Raw genomic sequence first — 26017 nt, 5'->3', positions numbered from 1 at the left:
CATTCATCGATGTTTCTGCGAATGCATTTAGTGATGTCCCGGTTGGAATACCCGTTGTTAATTAAAACTTGGGCAACACGTTCTAATTCAGTGTGCATGTCCTTCCACGAAGAGCAGTGTGAGAGAGCTCTCCTGATGAAGGCGCTGATCGCAGTGCGCTTGTATCTCTCTGGACACTCGCTCTCGCCGTTCAGGCACATGCCCAGGTTCGTGGGTTTCGTATACACCTGTGTTACGAAGCGCTCCTCTTGTTGCCCGACGAGGACGTCAAGGAAGGGGAGGCGACGGTCACGGCAATGTGTTCGATGGGGAAGTTGAGTCTGCTGTGGGTCGTGGAAGGCTTGTCGCAGGCGCTCTATTTCTTCCACCGTGCTGGCGCTGATGAAAGTGTCGTCAATATACCGGAACGTACATAGACGGCTTCTCGATGTTGGCGAATACCCGACGTTCCACAGCACCCATATGTCCTCTGTGGGTGGAGAAAGGGGCCTTTTTTGTACAAATTTTCAAGGAGTTTTTCGGAAGGCATGCTCAGGGATGTTTAATGGGGGCGTGGAGTCGTCTCTATATACACGATCCAGGATTATCTGAATTGTTTCATCCACGGGGACGTTTCGTGAAAAGGGACTCCACGTCCATCGATGCAATAACTCCTCGGGGGTGTCGTTTTCAGTGCTTCTAAAAACTCGGCCCGCCGCCCTTGAAGACGTCACTCTCTTTTACAAGGGAGTATTTCATAAGAAATACAAAGAGGACGAGCGAGCCCTTCGTACCATCATAGAAAGGAACGTCTCCCCATGGACCCTGCGAAAAAAGTGAAACTAATAATTTACTACAAGAGCAAGAAGACCAGTGGCCTGATAATGAAAAACAATCCAGCCCCCGTGATGCAGGACCCTCTCAAGAAAGCTAACGTTGTCTATCAGTACAAATGCCCTGTCCGGGAATGCCCGGCGCTTACATTGGTATGACGACTATGCGATTTTCGAAGAGGATATCCTGCCACGCTCAGGAAGGCGCCATCCATAATCATGCCAAAAAACGTCCCACAATACCAGGATAACTAGGAATGACATTATTCCTAATATCAGAATTATCGATAAGGCAGCAGACCACCGTCGCCTCCGCCTCTTGGAGGCCCTACACATCGGGAAGGAGAGACCCAGCCTCAACACCACCCAAGAGACTTCACTCCTCCCGACGGTGGCACGTAGGGCGCCGCCCCCGCCAGCACCATAGAGCCGATCGAACGGGCCAATCAGGTGCCCCCGTTATCGGCAATGACCTTCCCAACACTACGCTCCCAGTCTCCAGCGTCCGCACGAGAAGAGCAGTGCGAGCTTCCACCTCGCAAGACGGCTTGATCAGGGAACTTAATCCTCTATTATTATTATTATTATTTTCAGCAACATCATCATAAGAGCCATTGACTGTCAAACGAAATCCCATTTCGTCTAAATTTCCTTAGTAGTTTCCATGGACACCGGCTGTCTGTTCTATCTATCATCACCAACGACGAAGGAATCAGTTACGTGCGGATAATATAATCTGAGAATATGACTTCAAGCTAACGAAGGTCAGGTCTGAAGATTGGTGCAATGACTTTAAAGCCATTAAATTGGTACAATATCATAAAAAATGGCTGCATATGAATTATGAAGTACTTTATATCAATGCCAGCAGTCATGCTGCTGTAAACAAAACTAAATAAAGGTCACGAACCACTTCTTTCCAAGCACTAGAGCTGAACTAATCTTACTTTTATGCTTAGTCAAACTACACCTGACTGTCAATCTCTCCATATTTATTAAGACTGTATTTACTGTAATTAACAGATCTGAAGTGGGTGGGCCCAGCAGGTAACCCAGCAGGTCTTCATGACGTTGATATTCTAAGAGCCTAAGGAACGGATTACCTCCGGTGAAGTAAGAGAGTGCAAAAAGAAAAGAGGACTGCTATGCAGTTGTGGCACTGAACACTTATACTCTTATATGGAACAAGAAAAAGGTTATTTCATTCATCAGAAAAATACTGTTTGACATGGGAAAATACTATAAAAAGAATAATGATGGCGAAAAGTAGTTTATGAAGTACTATATTGTGCGTCTTTTTTAAGAATGTTGGATGCGGACGCGGATCTCGTCCGTTCCAACCGTTCAAAAAAAAATCCTCTTTTTTTTTTTAATATACATTGAACAAATTGGGTGGTTGTGCAGAACATGGAACCATTTTTTCACAAAAATACTTCAATGATACAAGCACGAAATTTGGTACATATCTTCTCCATAGGCCACTTTAAAAAATTACTGCTGTCCGCTCAAAATTCCAAAACGACAGCCGTTGTTCAAGGTGGCTGCTAGTCAAGGTTTTAACATGGAACTCATGTGGCTCTGGTCATTTGTTTATGCATTTATTTTGGTTATGCACATTTTAGGCAGCCACCAAGCAAAAGTAAAATGTATTTCTGTTAAATATTTCATATAGCATATATTAATAAAGATGTCATCCAATAGTAATCATGTCTCACTATTCAGTTGGGATGGAAAAATGTCTTCCTGTTCAATGTAATAGTTTGCAAGTCTTAGGTGCATTAGGTGTTGGTTTTATCTTTAGTTTCAGTTTAAAAAATGAATGTCAGCGCACAACCAGGGCACACTGGTGACTTCACTACTTTGTGTCTCAGCATGGGGTTCAGTGTCAGCTAATCATGCATTACTTCAACTGTACCTAGCTTTGCTTTAATGTAGTTCAGTAGTTTAGTGATACCAAAATTCTTTCTAGTAGCCCCATATCAATTAGCTGGTTAAGAATATATCTAGTATAGTTGGTGGATCTAGTTAGCAAGCCACACCTGAATTGACAGGAGAGTCAAGCCAACAGTAAGCGGGGCTCTACATGACTTGTTCATGCTCTTACCTGTATGGTGTACAGATCACATGGAAGTAAACGGCACTGGATGAATGATCGAATTAGGCGTAGGTGACTGAATCTAGTTGCATCTCATACATCAATGTGCATATCAGATTATAGTGGAAAAAGGATAACCCATCAGCCTTAGTCAAGACCCCATAATGGCAAGTGTAAATTCAATCACAGACAAAAGGAAGACCGACTAGAGCAAATGTTGTCTTTTTCAGGAAGACAAGAAAAATGAAGGTCTAAATTCACCCTTGACTTCTGTATATCATAATTCTGAACATGATGGGTATGTGATGATTTCAACCAATGTACCATTGTTCCATAGAATGGTGAATACATTTGACTTTGACTCAGCAAGGCTGGATAAAGGCAGTAGCATAGAGGCAACAATATGACAAAACACGGCCAAATACCACAAGAGCTGTTAGGGGTCATGTTTAATAATGCAAAACTTGATTGTGCAATAAAGCACTTATCTACAGTTGAAGGTAGGGAACCACAGGAAAAGCATGCTAAACAGTGTCAAAGAGGTCATTACAATGAAGCATTTATTTTTTGTGAAAATGTGGCACTTGTATCAGATCTTCGACATGTAATGACCATGAATCTCAACAGGCGAGTAAATGAGTGCACTCACACACTTAATGATGGTAAATTATTGGCAAAACTAGATGCAGGTGATGCAATAGCACAAGAGCTGAAATAGCATCTTGTATGTCTCACTGGTCTTTACAATAGGGAGAGAGAGAGGTCCCATCTTAGAAATATTGAGAAAGAACAATGTCACATTGAAGAACCAGATGTATATCCACTGGTTCTATCATAGCTGGTTGATTATATCATTGAAACCAGCTTGAGGTCGGATGGTTCTGCCATATTTCCTCTTGCAGACATATCCCAATTATACCAGCAGTGCCTGGAACAACATTGGGGCATTGCTTCACCCACTGTAATACAACAAGATTAAAGGACAATTTGTTAGCAGAAATCCCTGAATTAGAAGTACACAAGAAAGGAACAAGTGAGCTACTTGCCTTGCAGGAAGATGTAGCTTCAGCTCTATCTCAGGCATCTCACTACTCAGATACACTTGTGATTGCCAAAGCAACAAAAATACTGAGGAAGCATATTTCTGGATCATCAGTCCAGGTTTTATGGTATCTTTGGTGAAGGATGCATCAACGATGCTATACCTGAAAGAAAGTCTGCTTCATTTCACTGGTATGGTTTAACATAGAACAGACATAAGGTCACAGTTATGGTTTAGCTCATTAAAGTCAGACCTAGCCGTTGCTTAGCTTCTGCAGTACTACTGCTTCTTAAAACAGGAGGAAGGAGCAGGTGTACATCGACACTTTAAGGATAGGGAAACTCCATTTCCAGTGTTCGTGGGCATGGCTTGTCATGCCAAAACCAGGAAGAGAACCCTGGTAGAAATGCTTCATGATCATGACGTGAACATTTTCTATGACAGGGTGCTGGAGCTATCATCCCAACTGAGAGATTGTCACTTTCACCAAGTATGTGGAAGAGGGTGTAGTCCTGTCCCCCCACCAGTCTTGAGAAAAGGGTTGTTCAAACACTGTGATCGTGGACAACGTCAATCACAACCCTTGAGCAACTATGGCTACTACTCTCTTTTCATAGGACCAGCATTTCGGTATTCCAGCACCCTGCCAAAGACAACCAAGGGGTAAGAGCATCACCCAGTACAGTTTGGGCCAGAGAGGGTAAAATCTGTACTACCTGAGCTACCTGACTCTTTCACAAATATCCTTATTGCTTCCTTCAAGTCTAAAAACCCAACACCACCAAGTGGTGCAGTGCCAAAGCCAGTCTCAGACCTGTTTGCCAGAGAGCAGAGACCATATGAAGCCATCCCTCTAACGTCTATCAGAGCAGTTCTGTTTCAGCACACCAAAAGTTCAGCATATCAGGAAGGTTGTGTGTGGGTCAATCAATTATGTGCCAGCCAGAAGCACAGAGTCCAGGTAATTGGGGTTTGGAAAAGACTGGCGAAACTGGAAAATCTTCTGGACAGTCAACTCTCCATTGCAAAGAGTTGTGAACCAGCTTACAAAATGTGGCTGCAAGTCTGGTTGCCATGGCAGGTGCAAAATGCCAACAGAATCAGGTCTATATGCACAGTTTGGGTAGCTGCAAATGTGTGGTGCAATCATAGTGTGAGGTGTAACTACAATGTTACAAATGATGAGAATTTCGTCACACTAAACTTAGGGTGACACCAGGCATCTACAAAAGCTTGTGTTCGTTTCAGGCTTTAAAAAAAGACATTGTTTCTAGTACTCTAGTATAGACAATATACTTTATTACCATGCTGCATTATAGGCTTGTGCTTGTATACCCTTCCAGTTATCATTATATTGGTGTAAATAGCCCCAATAGAAATACTAGTAACAGATTCTCTCGCCTCATAAATGTAGGCATAGATAAGAATTTAATGTCTCGATCTTTCTAAGTTACAGAGTTTTGAGGCAAAATCTTTCATGGCAAGCCATTTTGTACACCATTTTTATCACAATGGTAAGTATAGTAGTAGGAGCGCTGGTGATATCTTCTATTAACTCTTCCACCCAGGAAGAAATTATCTGAATAATGATATATGTATTTATTTCAACAATAATTTACTCAGTGTCAGAAATCGAAACAACTAGCGGCCACTTGAAAAGTGATTAGTTACATTAAAATTTTGTGTGGGCACCCAGATTTCTCAAAAGAGGCTGCTAGAATGAGCACTTGTGCCAAATTTTATACTTGTTTCACAAACTTAAGTATTTTTCTACTTACCTGCTCCACTATGGCTCCGAATGGCAGGTACGAGGAAAAGGAATCCTAAAGGTTCTTCATCAATTGGAGATTTATGAATTCACTTTGATTTATCAGTAATTAAGCGGACAGTTATTGTTCTGGTTAATATTTCCCACCATTGAATATCGATGGTGTTATAGATACATTACAACCCGCGACAAATAGACCTTTTTCACCTGGGCCATCGGTGATAAGGATGAGATATTTCTTTTGCTTTCTTTATCATAAAAAACAGAATTTTTCTTCCCAAACATTCAGACTTAACAGCATCCTAAAAAGTATGATGGCTTTTCAAAAACCACTCTTCAAGCTTGACAAAAGGGACTTGGATAGAGAATCTCCTACTCCAGGTAGCTAAACTTTTACGTTGTCGCTACCAAATTCATTTTTATGATACTCTTACTGTTCAAGCTTCTCTTCAAAGATATTTTAGATGGTTTCCATTTTTTCATTCTCATAACTGAAATTATTTCAGAATTATCCTATCTGTTGATATGTACTTAATATTCAGACTAAGGCTAAATTTATCCTGCATTTTCATCTCTGTTTCACTAACTGAAATATTCAGCCATAATTTACTGATTATTATATATTGCAAACATTACTTTAATTTTGGATGGCTAAGATAAAGCTATAAACCATGATTATTTTATGCGTAATTTCCTAAATAAAATCAAACTTCCCTTTTATATATAGTGCCCATATAAAATGAGAAAAAATATATAATAAAATATAATGTACTTACTTTTATTAAAGAGGTATACAGAAATTTTAGCTAAATGCTTAAAAGCTATTTTAAAGATGCAGCGGTTGGCTATACTACCGGATAAATGGTATTATTGGAAAAAACTGAGACTTCGCTATACCCAAAGAAAGCCGAACTTACAAGGGCAGAGACTTGGATCCCGAAAGTCGAAGCATAACTGGAAATCAGGGATGAAGATTCTGTCGGGTAGACATAGTCTAGCTTCACACACACCGCTGTTGTTCCTGCGACTTAGAACGAGGAACTCGTCAATGGCGCAAGGGCCCTTCGTCAGGAGTTTGTAGCACTGGCCATCGCCGATGTAACGTGCCTCGTCCCTCTGACAGCCATCTTGTATCGGCTCGTTATTTTCTGTGAGAAAAAAGAAAATCAACGATGACGCGTAGATTTCACCAACGGCGATCAAGTTTATTTTAAGTGTAAAGTGTTTTCTCTCTCTCTCTCTTTCTCTCTCTCTCTCTCTCTCTCTCTCTCTCTCTCTCTGTTAGTGATTTTCTAATGAATTAAGTGGGATCTATATCAGAAATTAGGATTTTACTAAAACTATGTCAAGTAGTGCAACAGTTTGAATTTTGCAGCAGCTAATTCCGTCAAGACTGCAAAATATTGGGAGAAAGTAAACAGGTGAAAATAGCAATTAATTCCAGCCCTGCGTTTCAATAAGTCTGGGAAAAACGCTAATAAAATCTAGCATACTATGAAGCAGTCTTACCTTCAAAGTAGTGACGGGACTGCCGCCTTATCTTGAAAGAATCCTTTTTTGAAAACTGCCGCTTATCTCTATGGAAATTTGACTGCGTCTGAATAAAAAGGAAACAAACAAATCATAGCAAGTAGTAATAATTCTGTTTGATTGTAAGGTGAATTTTTTTTATTTATTTCAATTAGTCTGCAAAGAACTCTGCATTCAATAAAATCAACAGAAAATATGAGGTGATTTCCAGATATGGCAATTATTCATTAAACGTGTTTTTAGGGAGTTAAAACACCGTCTGCGTTCCCAGTGAGTCTGTTGCGTCTCGCACGTTCTTCCCTTAAAGGTTGGACGAAATTAGATATTAACAAACTGAAGAGCCTGCCTACTGAGACACACATACACACACACACACACACACACACACACACACACACTGCCATCGCACCTCACTGAAATCTCAATAACTGAAAGGTTATCGCCATGTAGCAATTATTTCGCGCCCTTAATTAAATAGTTACAGATGATGTAAAACCAATGCAATTATTTGCTTTGTATTCGAGAGATTAGTAAGTGTTGTGATGCCTAAAACATTTACTAAGTATGTACCGAGCTCCGCAGATTGTTCATCTTGAATGTTCTTCGTGATAATTTGAAGTGCAAGTGATCTACTATCTTAACTGCTGAATCATAGATAAACCCCTGTGCAAAAAATTTCCAGCATGTCAGTGACTTCATACTTCCACCAGAGATGCTTGCGGAGCCATTATCGAATATACGCTATGCCATTCACAGCAATCTTACGCGCAATTTAACACCTCTTAGGTATTAAGGACCTTTATTTCCATTAGCTCTATCGCCCGTCAGTCAGTGTTTTCTAGGTTTTCCTCTCCTCCTCCCTCCCAACACTTCCAAGATATGGAATCTTTGATCAGCCTGTCGTCCTCCATTCTTTTCATATGATCGTACCATCTTAGTAGGTACACTTATCTCTCCAATCGCATATGCTTCCATTTTTACCACTTATGTGCATCTCAACATCTCTCCTTCTTTAGGTACTTCCTATGCCAAATATAAGACGCTAACAGTTCATCTCAGCATATTGAAATCTTGTGTTTTCTTATTATTTTTTATTCTCATTTAAACATCCATCATTCACTTGAAAGAAGCAAAGTTCGCTCATTAATCCAGGCTCTCATAGGCACTCCCAGTCTCCCAATCTTTTGCTCAATCCTTGCTCCTTCTCCTACTTCACCTGTTCGTTCCTTGACGCACTTTTTCTCTCATTCTACCACCATTCTTTCTATTTACTATGAAATAAATATGCAAATCAACCACTTCAATTCTTCCGTCATCAATATTACTATTATCTTCCCACTTCTTGGTCTCCTAACATTTACTTTTTTCTTGTACACATTTTCAAATACTTTCACTGATTTCTGGTGCATCTTTTAACCATCCTAAGTCAGCATTTCATTAGTTGCAAACCAAATCATTTCCACATTCCGTTTGAGTCGTTTTCCTGCCTCACAAATTTCCAATTACCGTTTCTGTCTTTCTCCTGACTTCATCCATAAAGATATTAAAGAGACATGAAGACAAAGAAATTCATGTGTCAGATTCAAACTTCACCAACCAGTTACTCCCCTGGATGCATATTCAATTTAACTTCACTTATATCATATAAACTTTTAATCATTCTCAAAACCTTTTCTACTACATAAATCCCTCCATAAGTTGTATCATAAGCTTTTCCTGGGACCATTTACGACAAATACCTTAACGCTCTATTCCAAACTTCTAGATTTATCATTTCAAATCAAACACTTGATAAATATGCACCTTTCCTTTTCTTCACCCAAATGACTCTTCCCATTGAACACTAAACACTCGGTTAACTATCCATCTCACTCAAAATCATACCATACACCTTCCTTTGTCTCTATGTGTATTAGAGTTACCTCTATCTTATTTACCCTTTTACGCACCTTATGGTACATAGGTATCCCTTAACGAAACATGTCTTGTAAACTCCAGGTTATGCACTTTTTCCTTTTACTTCTGACTTGCAATGGCCCCTCAAACAATCTTCCTTTTCCCTTCACAAAACCTTTGGCCACGAAAGAGAATGTTAAAAACTAATCGTTATCTGCCCCACCTCTGCATCGTTAGCCCCTGCCAATATTTCATTCAATTTCTACTAGTGGGCTTTTCTCATTTCACTTTTATTAAATAAGCTTTCCAAATCACAATAATTTTACAGCTATATTTTCCCTTATTTTCACCCTTTCCACTATGGCTTCTACCGAAAAGCAGCTTTAATTTAACAATAGTGAGATATAATACCTCCAGCCACTCTTAACTTAAACATCAATCCAACTACAGTCAGTAAAGCGGTCTACTCGACTCTTTTCTTCGCTATTCTCTCTTTCGAGATAAAGCCATTCTAATTATTACCAAGAATTACTAAGAAAAGAAAGTGTGAGGAAAATCTTTATATTTTTTCTAAATGTTAAAATTCAACACTTTACAGATAAACTTTTTACAAGGCAGAGTTCACGTAATTGTGCGTCTTTAACAAGTAAATATGCTTTATTTTCACCTAATGGGTTTCTTTTCGAATTATCTATTGGAATGTGAATGTTTTTCGACTTATAACTATTCTTCTCTCTCTCTCTCTCTCTCTCTCTCTCTCTCTCTCTCTCTCTCTCTCTCTCTCTCTTCTCTTCTTCTTCTTCTTCTTCTTCTTCTTCTTCTTCTCTTCTCCTTCTTCTTCTTCTTCTTCTTGTATCTCAGTGTTCCCATTCAACTGGGTGGTATTTATTACTGGGTTTGGGTTCCGGGTTGCATCCTTCCCTACTTAGGAGTGCCCGTCATTTTTCTACTATCTGCGCTGTTTCTATAGCAAGGCATGAGTCCTGGATGTACTTCGGCATCTACTAGTTTTTCCAGGGTCCTTACTAGGGATTTTTTTATTGTGCCCAGTGTTCTTATGATTATTGGTACCATTTCTACTGGCATATCCCATATCCTTCTTATTTCTGTTTTTCAAGTCTTGATAATTATTAATTTTTTATCTCTCTTTCTCGTCTACTCTGGTGTCCCTGGTATTGCGACATCAATGAATGATACTTTCTTCTTGATTTTGTCAATCATGTCACGTCTAGGTCTATTGGTACGTATCACCCCTCTATTCTGATACCATAGTCCCAGAGAATCTTTGCCTGATCGTTTTCTATCACTCCATCAGGCTGGTGTTCGCACCACTTATTAGTGCAAGCTAACTGATATTTCTTGCACAGGCCCCAGTAGAGGGCTTTGCATACTGAATTATGTCTCTTTTCGTACTGGTTCTGTTCAAGAGCCGGACATTCGCTTGCTATGTGGTTTATGGTCTCGTCTTTCATATTGAACTTCCTGAATAGTGGTGAGATATTATTTCCATTTATTTTTCTTTGGAAATATCTGGTTCTTAGAGTCTGATCTTGTACAGTTGTTATCATTCCTTCTTGAATTCTTCCCTCTTTAGCCACTGCTATGTTTCGTTGCCGGCCAGTTCTTTACTGTGTCTCATGTACTGTAGGGCATTGGTTTGCTGTGGCATTCCTCAGTTCTGTTTTTTCTTCTCCTGTCTGTATATTTCTGGGTCTTAGACTGTTTTTATCAGTCCTTCTTCCCATGCACTCCTTAGCCATTCGTCTTTACTGGTTTTCAGGTATTGCCCAGTGTTGACACAGTCCTCTATGCTTTGTAGACCTCTCCCTCATTCCTTTTGTTATGTATAATTTGTCTGTATTTGCTTTCGGTTGTAGTGCTTTGTGTATTGTCATGTAATTCGTAGTTTTCTGGTCTCTGCTGCGGAGTACAGCCTTCGTCCAATCCAATACTCCCACTTTGCATCTTATTACTGGTACTGCTCGTATGTTTATGGCTTTCATTATGTTTCCAGCATTGAGTTTTTACTTGAGCATCACCTTAAGTCTCTGCATAAATTCTTTCTTGATCGTATCCTCTTCATTTCTTGATGTTTATATTATTATTTCCAAGTATTTGTATCCTGTCTCGTCTATATGCCTGATGCTATTCCCATCTTGTAACTTTATCCCTGATATTCCCAAATACAATCCTTACAGTCTGGATTAGGGTATCTATTTCCTTGATGCTCTCACTATACAGCTTGATGTCGTCCATAAACATCAGATGGTTAATTCTGTTGCCTCTTTCTTGAGTTGGTACCCAGCATCCATCTTCTGCAGTGCTTTCGTCATGGGAATCATGGCTACTATGAAGAGTAGTCGGGACAGTGAGTCGCCTTGAAAGATTTCTCTCCCGATATTAACTTCTGCTAGTGTTATTCCAAAGCTTGTAAGTACTGTATTCCCATTGCGCATTGTATACCCTCTCTTAAACATGTTTTGTTGAAGATGATGGCAGCATCAGTGGAATTGATTTTATATATGGTCTTTTCAATTCTTCTTATTATTCTCTTCTCATCAGGGCTGATATTTGCTAATAGCAGGCCAATGTTCATATCTTGGTTAAAGAAATGTTTTCGGGAGCCGTAGTTTTCCTCCGTTGAGGTGACCAGCTTCTTTGTTATCGTCCTCATTCTCTTTCGGCATCCTTCTCATCCAGGCGGTGCAGGCATTCCATGATGGCGGTGGGGTGAGCCCGTTCCTGGGTAGAATCGTCGTCTCTGTTGGCTGTTCCATAATTAGCATCGCCTTCCCGGACACTCGGATGGGCTGCTCAGTGTGCAAGTTCTTCATCTCATCATGGAGCGCGACTCTGTCTCGTTCTTTCGCCGAAAGTTGACGTTGAAGCAGGGTCCTCCTGAAGCTCCTAGTGCCCAGGTCTTCCCGTGCAGATGGGTCATGTAGCCGTAGAGTAGAATATGAAGGTAGGAGATCCTCTCTTAAACATGTTTTGTTGAAGGCGATGCTAATTATGGAACGGCCAACAGAGACGACGATTCCACCCAGGAACGGGCTCACCCCACCGCCATCATGGAATGCCTGCACCGCCTGAATGAGAAAGGATGCCGAAAAGAGAATGAGGACGATAATAAGGAAGCTGGTCGCCCTCAACGGAGGAAAACTACGGCTCCCGAAAACATTTCTTTAACCAAGATATGAACATCGACCAGCTATTAGCAAATATCAGCCCTGATGAGAGATAATAAGAAGAATTGAAAAGACCAATATATAAAATCAATTCCACTGATGCTGCCATCATCTTCAACAAAACATGTTTAAGAGAGGGTCTCCTACCTTCATATACTACTCTACGGCTACATGACCCATCTGCCCACAGAAGACCCGGGCACTAGGAGCTTCAGGAGGACCCTGCTTCAACGTCAACTTTCGGCGAAGGAACGAGACAAAGTCGCACTCCATGATGCAGTAACACAGGAACCCTGTAGTAGCCCATCCGAGTGTCCGGGAAGGCAATGCTAATTATGGAACAGCCAACAGAGACGACAATTCCACCCAGGAACGGGCTCACCCCACCGCCATCATGGAATGCCTGCACCGCCTGGATGAGAAGGATGCCGAAAAGAGAATGAGGACGATAACAAAGAAGCTGGTCACCCTCAACGGAGGAAAACTACGGCTCCCGAAAAACATTTCTTTAACCAAGATATGAACATCGGCCAGCTATTAGCAAATATCAGCCCTGATGAGAAGAGAATAATAAGAAGAATTGAAAAGACCCATATATAAAATCAATTCCACTGATGCTGCCATCATCTGCAACAAAATATTATTATTATTATTATTATTATTATTATTATTATTATTATTATCATTATTATTATTATGGATAATTAAAAGCCACAGTAGTGTTAAGAATATACTTTTGTACAAGATTAAAAATTACTAGTGAGACTTTGCAGATGCTGCTCCGTATCCCTCTCCAGTCCTATTCATGGTAAAACAATTGTCAATATTATAGCCTCGTTACGGAGGTTCCTTAGTTCATAATTATTATTATTATTATTATTATTATTATTATTATTATTATATTATTATTATTATTATCATTATTATTATTATTATTATTATTTTAATAGAAGACTCTCTGTTTAAGCCAATGCTGTTAAAGAGAATGGCAGAATTAAGCGAGTTGATTTTATATAGTTTTTTCTATTTTTCTTGCAATTCACTTCTCAGGCTCAGCGACGTTCCTGAGAAACTGGTCAATATTCATATTGAGAATTTCTAATATTATACTACAGATAGAATTCCTGACGTCCATCCCCAGGCACATTACGATGGTGCTCGCACGACAGAATCTCCGCGACCATCAATGCGAGTTCCACGACTTTGCCCAAGACGCCCAACTAATGAGAATTCAATTCCAGGTCTGAGCCACTATAATATCGCCACGCAGACTCTCGCTGCAAATAAAAAACAGGTTAGTAAGATTCCTAAATGAAAATGGTAGAGGGACTCAAACTGGCCACTGCAGTAATGTATGAAAATATAGCAATTTCACAAGTGGAAGGACAAGGGTGCAATGTAGTTTCAAGGGACATTGCAAAAGCCTTTGACAAAGTGTGGCACAATGGCCTGAAATATAAATTGATGATCACTCCCATGCCAAACCTCATAGTAAGGCTCCTGTGCAGCTTCCTGGATAACAGGGAAGCACAAATAAAGATGGGGAGAATTTCAGGTCCGGAGTTCCCAATTCTAAGTGGAGTCCCCCACGGGAGTGTGTTGGCACCAATACTTTTCAACTTCCATATTAGAGATGTCCTTGCCCCTGATGTAGGCTGACACCAGATTATATTTGCGGATGACCACACACAAATCATGACCTACCCAAATAAAAGGAGTAAAAACATGCTAGCCCTAAAAACAGCAGGGGAAATAAATAAGGTCAATGAATATGAAAAAAATGGAAAATAGCCACCAGCCAATCAAAATTCCAAAACCATCAGATGTAATTATGGATGGCAGAAGAATTCCCTTCAAGAACTCCATCAAGGTCCTTGGAGTTACCTTCACCAGGACAGGATTAAAACACCATCTGCTGAACTGCATCAGAAGAGGCAGTCAAACGCCAAGAAAATCAGGAGATTCAGCTCAGTATCCACCAACACGTACCTCTTGTTGTACAAAGCACTGATGAGGCCACAGTGGAGTACCCATCAGCGATCCTAGCAGCAACTTGTAAAACATCGATGACAAAACTACAATCCATCCAAAATAAAGTCATCAGAAAAGCGTACAAAGAGTTACCACCATATTATAATACAATAAAAGAATTGCACGAAAGATCAATGATGGAGAGCTTCAACTGCAGGATTCATAGGCTAGCCAATAAGACGTTGGACAGGATGTCTGAGGTGGACGACAACCTGTTGGAAAGAAGCAGAATGCTAACTAGAGAAGGAAGAAGGGACCTCAAAATATGGCCAAGATTAGGCCCTAGGATAGAAGAAGTTTCATCTGATCCAGTATATGTGAGCTAAGAACAGATGTAGAATTGGAGGGGGAGTATGGATGTGTGTGTGTGTGTGTGGATGTAAGAGAGCTTGCAAGTGGGTATGTGAGAGCGTACAAGTGGGGGTTTGTGTAAAAAAAACAAATTTAAAATAGTGTCCGTGTGAGTCAGATGTGTACATGAGGGATACAACTGTGATGAGTATGACTAGTGCCACTAAAATTCCATTAGAAGTAGCTGGTAATAGTGAAAAAAAAAATCCACACCTACAATAGAGAGGCAATCTAACACTTTAACATCATTGACACCACCCACCTCGCCAAAAATCATGCACCGAATGCACCCTCACTTCAAAGCAAAGGGGTCTGCCCCCTTTTATTCACTACTAACACTACTTCTACTTCCTACTTTACTCTATACCTGTCCCCATACCTCCATACCCCATACCTTCAACCCCCCACCCCAATAAATCCATCCTTTCCTGTCCCCATTAAGTCTAAGTCTAAAGGGCCCCGTAGACGTTACGACCCGCGGATCAGGTTCCGTTCTGTCTCCGGCATCTTTGTTGCCCATAGACGTTCAGATTCACTTCAGTTTGCCGAAACCTGGTAGAGTGAGGACATGGCCGCTCCGCTCAGTGATGACGCTATAGACTGCGCTCTTGCAGCTGAAACTAGAAACCCGCAGCGAAAAAGGAGAGCCTGAATTGAACTAGGGTTGAAGAAATGAAATTAATTATCTCACAATTGTTTATTTAATTAACTAAAACTTTACCCTGGTGACTGGTTCGATTACCAAGAGGAGCAGACCGCCAGGGAATTGTACATACAATGAAAAAAAAAAAAACACACACACACACACAAAACCAAAGTCATTGTACAAAAGCTTGCAGGACACACTTCGCTTTCACGCTACAAGTCGTTCCTTGGGCCATAATAATCCCAGAGACATGTAAAGCAATTATTCAAGTTATGCAACACGAGTTTACAAAGGAGAACAGTCACTATGTTGCATACACAGCATCCTTCATATTCTAGTGGTATACAGCCTGGTGTAGTACAGTAGGTCTACAGTTCCGTTAAAGTAGAATAGGCCCTTAAACCTACGGTTCTGTACCCGAGTAAGAATACAAATTTCAGATCTTTTCTACACAAAATTCTTTATTTAACCAAGTAAAACTTAAATATTATTGAAAGTATTTTCATAACTTATTTTTTGTGCGGCAAACATCAATGTAATTTAAGGAACAGTACTACTAATACATACAGATATAGCATCAAACACAATACGTAAATACATAGTATACTCACGCACACACACACACACACACACACATATATATATATATATATATATATATATATATATATATATATATATATATATATGTTATATATATTTGGTGTGTGTGCATGTAGTACTATTGTTTGAATTGCATCGTTTTTTTTCCATACATAAAATAAAATAAGTCTACGACAATATAATTCAATAATATTTCAGTATCCCCTGGCATAAACTAAACATTTTATGTACAAGAGTTGAAAATTGTACACTTCACTTACTTGGCTGCAGAACCGTAGGTTTAAGTGCCCAGTCTGCATTAACGGATCATAGACCTCCTGTATACTAAACTACCATATGCCATTAGACTATGCAAGATGCAACACACACACACACACACATATATATATATATATATATATATATATATATATATATATATATATCATCCTTCAATAATTTTCCAACTAATTTATCATAAGCCCAATTTCTCTCTCCTACGACGTTCAATAAACTCCTCCTTGAACTCATTATCTGCACGTTAAAAAAAAAGCCCCCTGCCCATGTTGCCCGCTTCAGCGTCTCGTTGAAACTGAAGTAAATCTTCAGATCACGCCATAGACGTGGAGGCTTCCGGCCACCTGAAACTAAACCGGATGCCACGAACCTGGCAACGGCAGGTTGCGAGTTGTCGGAGAGGCCGACGGACTCCGCCCACTTTGGTCGAACGATAACCCCAAAGACAGTGATATTTACTTCCGATGCAGATAACCGGATCCGGCGATCGTAACGTCTATGGGCCCTTTAAGTCTTGCTACAGATAACCGATGATCGGATGGTTGCAGCCCAGCAGTTGGAGAGACAGACGTGTGCAGCGGAGCTCCAGAGAGGCAGCCGAGCCAGCGCCCTGATAACTAACCTTACCTAAACCAAGTACCTAATAAAACCTAGATCCTATATCCTTCCAATAGGCATAGCAAATCCCTTGCCCTTGACCACCGGTGGAATTTGTTCTAGTTATGCTCCCATGGGGGCCAGGGAGACCCCCGTCCAGTCTCCTAAAGGTCGGAAGGTAGGATCAACGGAGGTCCTTTCCTCCCCTTTCTCTAACACTTCTTCTTCTGCTCTCCTCCCATCCTGTACGAAACAAATACAAAAACAAGCACCACACAGACCATCGGTCTACACAACTGTGTATTTGTGAGCAAAATTCATGTGACTGGTTAATACCTTGCAGGCAGTAGTTTGCTTCCTTGTTATAATCATTCATCATTCGCCTCAATAACATTATAATTAATAAATAAATTCAACATTTCAATATATCAGGCATATCATCATCATCAAGTAACTTCATTGAACGGGGGGATGCCCTCAGTAAAAATAAGAATTGGGGGGAGGAGGAGATCCCTTTTGAGGGTCGGAAACGTCAGATTTACAATCTGTCAGGGACACAAAACTTTGACATTTATAGAATACAATAAGGGATACAATAAGCATATATACATAGTAATAAAAACTGAAGGACCTCGATAAAGTACTTGGGGAAGTAGAGAAAAAAGTTCAGAGAAATTGAATTAAGTGATAATCAACTCCACCACAAGTAAACTCATTAAGATCAGTAATCTTGAAGTATGTAGACAGACAGATTGAGGATTATTCAGATGAAGACAGGATATACAGTGTACAAAATAAGCAAACATGGACCAGGGTGAAAGAAATATTAATCATACCAACAGCTCATCCATCAACACAACAAACTTCAAAAATTCGTACAGTTAAAATTACGTTTGAAAAAAGAGAAATGTCGCAGAGAGCCCTCAGAAATGGAGTAAGAATTTGTAATCAATATTTTCCCCCCATCAAGTCCCGGAAGAAATAAATTGGTACAATACCGCACTGCGGCAATGCTTATCATATGAGCACTTACAAAAGCAGTGTCCCACCAATCAACAGACCATTTGCATTAAATGCAGCGAGGTAGGCCACGACAAAGCCGTAAACATGCAATTCATTGCAATGGGGGTCATCCAGCCTTGGACAAGACATGTCCAGTAAGAAGGGAGTTAAGAAGGAGAAGAGGACAGTTGATGAGACAAAGCGAAAACGAAAAAGCAAAAACAAGAAATCCAAATTATAGCTCATATAGCGAAGCCTTAAAAAACTCACTAACACCAAACAATGTACAAAATCAAAACAGAAAATATCCCACAATGCAATATCAAAATTTAAATACACAACTTTGGCACATTTACAACGACCATATATATTTGCAGCATTGCAGGATATGGCCCACCCAGGGACTTATCAAAAAGCAATCGATGAGTATAACACAATAAATAAATTACCAAAAGTTAAAATACCATATGGCGTCAGGTAGCGACATCATTAAAAAACTCACAGAAACACCGATACAAACACAACCATTAAATAATCTCGTGCACCACAAACACAAGCACAAACAAACACAGAACTGCCAAGCAACATCGGCAGCAATGGAAGAAACGATTATAGCACTAAACAGGGGAGCTGAGGGGTGAGAGAAAGAGGGGATGGAGGGAGAAAAAAAAAAAAAAAAAAAAAAAAAAAAAGTACACAGAAACCAAACAAAAAGCATTCAAATCCCGTTGCTGAATAACCACTGGTTTCTATGCAACGTAAAAAACACCATACAAAGAAACAAGGCATTCAAACATAGGCAGGCCAATGGCAGAATAATTAGAGAAGGGACGTAGAAAAAATTAGGAATGGTATGGGCAGTATCGTATATTCTGTGGAATGGGATGTAGATGTAAAATCAAATGAAACTGAAATACAAATGATAGACGATATATACACGGCGAATGCACTGGAGGGTCGACGATGCGCGAAGAACTATAAACCACACTGCACGCGCTAATAGCGACAAAAACCTTGGGAACGTATACCAGAGAGAGAAGGGGATTGGAAGACGGAGGTTGGAGGGTGGCAAAATAGCCCAGTAAAAAAAAAGAAAAAAAAAGCAAGTAAGCAAAAATCATTATTATTCCTCCTCTCTCTCTCTCGAGAGAGAGAGCATGAGAAAGAAGGGCGACAGAGAGTACCATGGCACACCTGCATAGCAACAACCCCAAAGCAACCCATGGCTCGACTCAGTGACGGGTTGGGTTGTTGGGGCGGTCCCGGGGAAGCCCTCCTTGGTCTCCTCCCGCGCGTGGTTCGGGGGTCCTGGGGCGGGAGGGAGCAATAGTTCAACGACCGACACTGTCACACGCTCTCGGAAGGAGAAATGTTCGCCTTTGTAATATTACGCGCGTGCATAGGGTCAGAGTCAAAGTATGTAGGGTTTGCTCAACTCGGCAGTGGGGGCGGAGCTAATACTATGACGTCACAAAAGTAACACTTCCTGTGCTTCTCCATTGAATTATTTAAAGAACCCTTAGTTTTATACATTTAATCCATATCGCATGGTGTTTTTCATAAAATCTGTAAAGAGGTCACATGCTTGATGTTTTTAATACCCAGTTCAAAGTATATAGGGTCTGCCTCAACTCGGCAGTGGGGCGGAGCTAATACTGTGCGGTCACAAGAGTAACACTTCCTCTCCATTGAATTACTTAAAGAACCCTTAGTTTTTATACATTTAATCCATATCGCATGGTGTTTTTCATAAAATCTTGATAAAATCTGTGGGGAGGTCACATGCTTGATTTTTTTTAATACCCATTCTCTCATTTAGTCCCAACCCAAAGCCTTGTTTTATTGCACATTAAGTATACCAGTTCGAACACACATAGCTACTCCAGCTTTCTTCATGTGTTTATTCTTTATTTATTTATTTACTTACCTATATACTGGTTTGCTGTATTCTCTTCAAGTCCATTTTTTATAACATGACAACTCTCTCTCTCTCTCTCTCTCTCTCTCTCTCTCTCTCTCTCTCTCTCTCTTTCAGGTAGTAATATTATCAAGATTTTAAATAATTCTTAAGAAATGTATTTACTTCTGTCACTGTGTTCATACCTCACTTTGAAAAGCAACTTTTTTTATGCTAAAGGTTAGAACGATAGATTAATTATATTTTCCAAATCTTATTATGAATACTTATCGTTATGCAATAAATACAAAGAAAATGTGGATGCAGGCTTTTCATTTGCACGACTTGACCACAAAAAAGAAACAATATCAAAAGTATTAGAATTACATCATGTACGATATAAGGTATCAAAGGAATAAATGATGAAGAAAATGATACAGGGAACACATTTCCAGCAAATTTCTCAATAGCACTTCATATCCCATAAATATACTTCCGAACACATAAGTTTACATATAACACAAACTTTATACATATAGGTATTAATTATGCATGATTATAATATTTTCGGAAAAAGTACACAAAAGTATTCGCCAGTCTGGCTGGATGAATCTGATGACGTTTCACAAGTGGTGGGGCTAGATTTCAGATCTCCCTCGAACGCTTATTTTTTTTATAATTTTTGCGTGAGTAGATCATTTTTTTCTGTGCGTGATTATGGGTTTGAAAATAATTGTAATTGTAATGTGTCATATACCAATTGAAAGGGCATTCCTTGTACTTTTACATGGTATATGGCAAAACGTAATAAGATGAAAAAAATTATGTTAAAGAAATGTGGTAAATATTTACCTAAAATTTAAAAATTTTGTTCCGTCTTTGACTTAGAATTCCTCGAAAAAAATTTTGTTCGGGGGAACATTATATAGTAAACTTTTATCAGCTTTCTAATTCCATTTTTCAGCTTGCTTTCATATCCATCAGATACGCTACGAAACGTGAATGTATGTAGGTTGACGGATGAAGTAATTGCAACATTTTTGTGTGCGTAGACAATTTTTGCTGTGCGCGCTTGTGGGTTTGTTGTTGTTGTATGGTGCTTTTACGTTGCATGGAACCAGTGGTTATTCAGAACAGGACCAACGGCTTTACGTGACTTCCGAATGGCCAAGAATCGAACCCACGACCACCGAGGTGGGACGCTAATACAATACCAATCACGCTGCTGAGGCACTAACTGTAATCGTAATTGTAATGTGCCATATATCATTTGAAAGAGCATTCTTTGCAACATGCAATCAGAGGAAAATTTATATAAAAAAAAACCGACATCGCAAAAATAGTTATATGAAAATGTTATCGTAAATATAGTTTCATAAAGATTTGGTCCTTTTGTAACTGATGACGTTTCACAAGGGGCGGGGATAGGTTTAGTACCGCCTCGTGGTAAACTCTATATACGTACTTTGACTCTGCATAGGGTGACCATTTATTTGACTTGCGAAAGGGGGACAAAAGTATATAGTACACTTACACTTATGTTGAGTCGTTGTAAATTCAGAAGTTTAATACATGAATATATTCAATTACAGGTGATGATAAATGAGGTCTATCAATCAGTGTTTTTATTCAGACATTATTGCTGACATTTTAAGGTCTATCAATTAGTGTTTTATTCAGACATTATTCCTGACATTTTGAACAGAAAACTATTCTTTAAATTTTACGGAAAATTACAGACATTATTTAAAAAGAAAAAAAAAACTCGTACATCATTCTTTGGCGTATTTCTGGCTTGATTTGATCTTTACTAAGTATATTCAACAGGAACGGTGATGATAAATTAGAAGATCTATCAGTTAGCGTTTTTATTTCTGACCTTCTTTCTGACCTTTTCAACAGAAAATTATTAGTCTTTAATATACAAGGAGAATTGTAGGCTGCATAAAACAAAGAAAAAATTCTTACATCAACCTTTGGTGTATTTTTGTGTAGATTGAATCTTCTTTAAGAGTGAAGAGTGAGTTCTAAATATTCATTAAAGTCGAAATTGCATTTCACTATTAGTGCCGACTTCAGCGTAGTTACTTGCAACTGGCTTTTAACTGATATCCAGAAGTTGTTCATTAAGGAGAACACTCTCTGCGGGCAGAAAATATCTACCCATTTTCTATCCACCTCCGATCACTTACTTTCCATTGCTGCATCATTTCATCAGTCAAAAATTTTTGACACAAGTTCATTATCATCTATTCGGAATCAGGTCTTATCCCTTGTATATAGTTCACTGTTTCCTGGACCTGAGACCAGCATAGTTGGACTTACTTTGAAGAAGGGCCCAATCAAAATTTTGTACTTCATCAAATGGCCTAGTCCACTGATCTACTAAGTATTCTACTGATGTTGCATAAAAGGACTTTACTGCACTTTTGAAATGTTCAACATTATTCGCCCTCCCTCCCAAATCTCGGAGCATCTTGGTGATTGTCATTGGGATGAACAGTTCCCTTTTTCGCTCTGTCATTTTCATTTTCAAATCTTTTAAAATGCAATCAACTTCCATCACTGAAACATTTTGGGATTCGATTTTCAAAGCGTAATCAAGGAACTGTACTCTGACTGTGTACAAAATAAAGCCAAACTTCAGCAAATGGATCATCAAAAAACTCCTTAAGAATGGTTGCGCATTTATCCTGGGACAAAAAATAGGTCTTTCATGATTTGAATAGCTTCAGAATCCTCTCAATAGCTGGTCGTAAAGCAAGCCACCTTGTCTTCGTATATCCCATTAAGTTTTGGTAGTGCACATCAACATTTTCACAAATTTCTTTCAGTTGCTCCACTCTGACTGAGTAGATGTAGAAGAAAAATATATTCACGGTTATAACTTCCACATCAATAGGTAGGCATTCAGTCGCAGTTAACACCAATTAATTTTCTACCTAGAACTTGTTGCATTCTGTAAAAGACATTATTTTTTCCTCCCCTCGATGATCCACCAAAGTTACAGTTCGTATTATCAGCACACAAAGCCAAAACCGTAGCCGACATTTATTGGAATTAAGTTTCTCGTATATAATTTGAAATAATAGCACTTGTTCTTCCACTAAGATTTTTGACTTCCAATACTTTGACCCTGACACCATCATGGCCGGGTGAAAAGTACCTAACCAATTAGGGACATAATTCAAAGTTTCCATGATTTGAGCAGTCACAATATAAAGTAACACAATTTGCGCGGGACAAATCAACATTCAAGTGCTCTAGGCATCGGACAAGAAGACTTTATTCAAAATCGCCTCCGTTTTTGTTCTGGCACGAGCAAACGTACTTCGAAACACTTCTTAATGAGTTTGGAAGTGTAATCCGTAGAGCGAAATGAACAAATTGTGTTGAAGTGAATGATATGCCCATGTTCCTTCAGCGGCTACCAAATTCTTTTCTTTTTCTCCAAATCTGTCCTTCTGTAGGAATGTGGTCATCGACTTGCTTATAAGGCAGATGCATTGGCATGCTTATGTCTATCTGTCTTTGTGATGTCATATTCATATCTTTTCCACCATTCGCTATCGAAAAAGATGATGTATACATTTGATGCATTTGACATCACTTTCACTTTTTCTTTTCTTTATGAAAGGATATTATTGTTCTAAGTCTTTGTTGAAAGTAGCTTTCCTTTTGGTTGACATGATTACCGTAATATACGTACTACATCGTATGTCAATGGCTGGTTGCGTACTAGCTGGGGCAATACATTATCAACACAGCCATGGACAATTCTAGGATCAGTTGTTCACTGTATCATACGTGCACAGAACGCACATTTGTTCCCTTCTTCCATTTGTTTAAAGAAAACGAAGCACCATGAGGTGTATGGGTCAGTGTGGGAAAAAACCATACAAATTTGTTAAAAGAAAACAAAAATCAGCAATTTATACTAAATACATATGCAATGGCAAGAGAGGACAAATGTGGGAGATAAGGCTGAAAGGGGGACATTAGGGCGTCTCCCCAAGACCGCAATTCTTGGCGGGATAAAGAGTCAAAAAGAGGGACTGTGGGAGACGTGTGATCATCCTACGCGCACATGCTGTTTTTATGGAATGAATGCAAATGAATGAATGGAGATTCTGAACGAGTGTGCGAATGAAAGTCGATGTCCCTAGACGCCTGCATATAACCATAGTAGATGTTATTAACACACTAACAAAAAAAAACAAAACACAAAAAAATGTAGACTAGTCTCCCACACTAACAGTAATTTTAAGTGTGTAATGATTAAGAAATGCATATGCATAACACAAGAGAAATACAACTTGTGATAATGAAAATGATTAGGATTAAGAGTAGACTCTCACTGCACCAACTAACAAATAATTAACATTGGCAATAATTTATCTTTTGATCATCGGGAAGAGAGCCAGTATACGCTAACAATTACTAACATAATGCACTTGATAAACAATGTACAGCACGTGGTCTGAACCCCCAGTCTCGCCAACCACCCCCCCCCCCCCACCCCCCCCCCCGCAGGGAGGGAGGGAGGGAGGACGATCCAATTGGAGCCTATATCATTAAAATAAACGTTCACCAGGCAAAAGCAAACACAATATAACAATATAATTATAATAGATTAATTATGATGCTACAGTAGTCGAACCACATTACAAAGATACAACAATCACTATATTACAAAAAAAAGAAGACAAATGGGTCTGTCCCATTCTTTATCCCTTTTTCTCATACCTTCCTTTAACCGCCCTATCCCCCCTTCAAAAACCTAGACTTCCTTCCGGGCAACCCCTTGGGTGGGGTTTAATTCGTTGCAACCGAACCCTCACTCTATCCTATCCCCCCCTCTATCGTATCGTATGGTATCTCTTGCTACAGTCCTTCAACCGAATCGTCGAAAAGATGTCCTGAGAGGAGGTCGAAACGTCACCTGATACCAGCTATGCCAACATCAACACCAGCTGTAAACCAAAGACGAATGAACTACGCCTACGGAATAATACCGGCACTAATGACTTGACTAGACCTGAGGTCTTGTTTTAATAAAATCAAAGATCACCTTTAGCTTTTTTATAACATTTAGAAATTCCCAATATGAATATTGGCCAGTTACTCAGAAACATCGCTGAGCCTGAGAAGCGAATTGGAAGAAAAACAGAAAAAAACTATTGAAATCAACTCGCTTAATTCTGCCATTCACTTTAATATTATTATTATTATTATTATTATTATTATTATTATTATTATTATTATTATTATTATTATTATTATTATTATAATTATTATTATTATTTAGTAATCATGCATCCCTAGCCCTTGCAAAACAAAAGACTGATTTCTCATTTACACCGGGAACTCAATCTGTAGCAACTACATCTCTTCTTCCCTTTTAAACTAATTACCTAGTGCAGCTAGCCTTCATATGCGCGAAAATGCGTGTATATAAAAAAAAGTACATACACACAGACACATACGTATATATCTGCAATGGCCATAATGAACCCACTTCTAACTTCTCGATTCCTTTCATACTTTTTTAATATGCTCGTTAAAAGCTCTAGAACTCAATTGAAGAAGCAAACAGAAATCCTGATGCATATGTAGATCATGACTCAGATCCATAAACGATTGAGGTTATCCTTAACCATTCGACCATGAGGAGGTATATCAGTCTACTCTCTCATTCATACATAAATCCGATGTTCGTCCTCAAATAGTAGATTTCTGTTTGTTTTCATTTTTCTTAATCGGCAAGAAACTTAGCTCTTACATAGAACATGTGAAAATCAATGCAATTCTTGGGAATAAATGAAAGACCCAAGCACAATTATTGGCTTGAAATTTTCCCTTTGTGGAATGATTTCCTTACCTCTTCATATGTAGCTTCCATATATACACGAGCTGTTAAACTTCCAGCAAATATGATGAAGAACAGGGATAACTTTGACATTTCGGTTAAATCCGAAGATGGTCACGAAACTTTTAATCACTGCAAGTCCAGACCCTCTGAAAAAGATAAACTTTGTATCAAAATTTCTTCAAATACTCAAAGCGGGAAACTATATTAACTGCATATGATAGTGCTTTTGAAGTTTAAGTAAAGAATTAAATTCGAAACCTGCCAAACGAACTACAAGTTCTTTTGGTGCTAGAAACTTATTTGATTGTGAGGCGATGAATCTTGTACTTCTAGATTTGACTGGCTTTATTATATAAGCACGGAATCTTGTTGCTTTTGGGATGATCCTCTCATCCCATTTTCGTGTAGATG

The 26017-nt window shown here is 39.2% G+C and overlaps 1 protein-coding gene across 1 annotated transcript in view; it reads right to left on the bottom strand.

Moving 5' to 3' along the window:
- The window catches only part of LOC135205713 (uncharacterized), a 28436-nt gene extending 2690 nt beyond the window's left edge, over nt 1-25746 (bottom strand). Inside the window, exons 1-3 of the mRNA XM_064236818.1 lie at nt 25616-25746; nt 7227-7314; nt 6635-6865 (exon numbers count right to left, since the gene is read on the bottom strand). Coding sequence (XP_064092888.1) covers nt 6635-6865; nt 7227-7314; nt 25616-25696 — 400 coding nt within the window. The 5' untranslated portion in view covers nt 25697-25746. The remainder of the gene's footprint in view (nt 1-6634; nt 6866-7226; nt 7315-25615) is intronic.
- Nucleotides 25747-26017: the final 271 nt, after the last annotated feature.

Source organism: Macrobrachium nipponense, chromosome 11 (assembly GCF_015104395.2).
Source record: "Macrobrachium nipponense isolate FS-2020 chromosome 11, ASM1510439v2, whole genome shotgun sequence".
Classification (NCBI taxonomy): domain Eukaryota; kingdom Metazoa; phylum Arthropoda; class Malacostraca; order Decapoda; family Palaemonidae; genus Macrobrachium; species Macrobrachium nipponense.
This window is presented reverse-complemented; position numbering and strand designations above follow the sequence as displayed.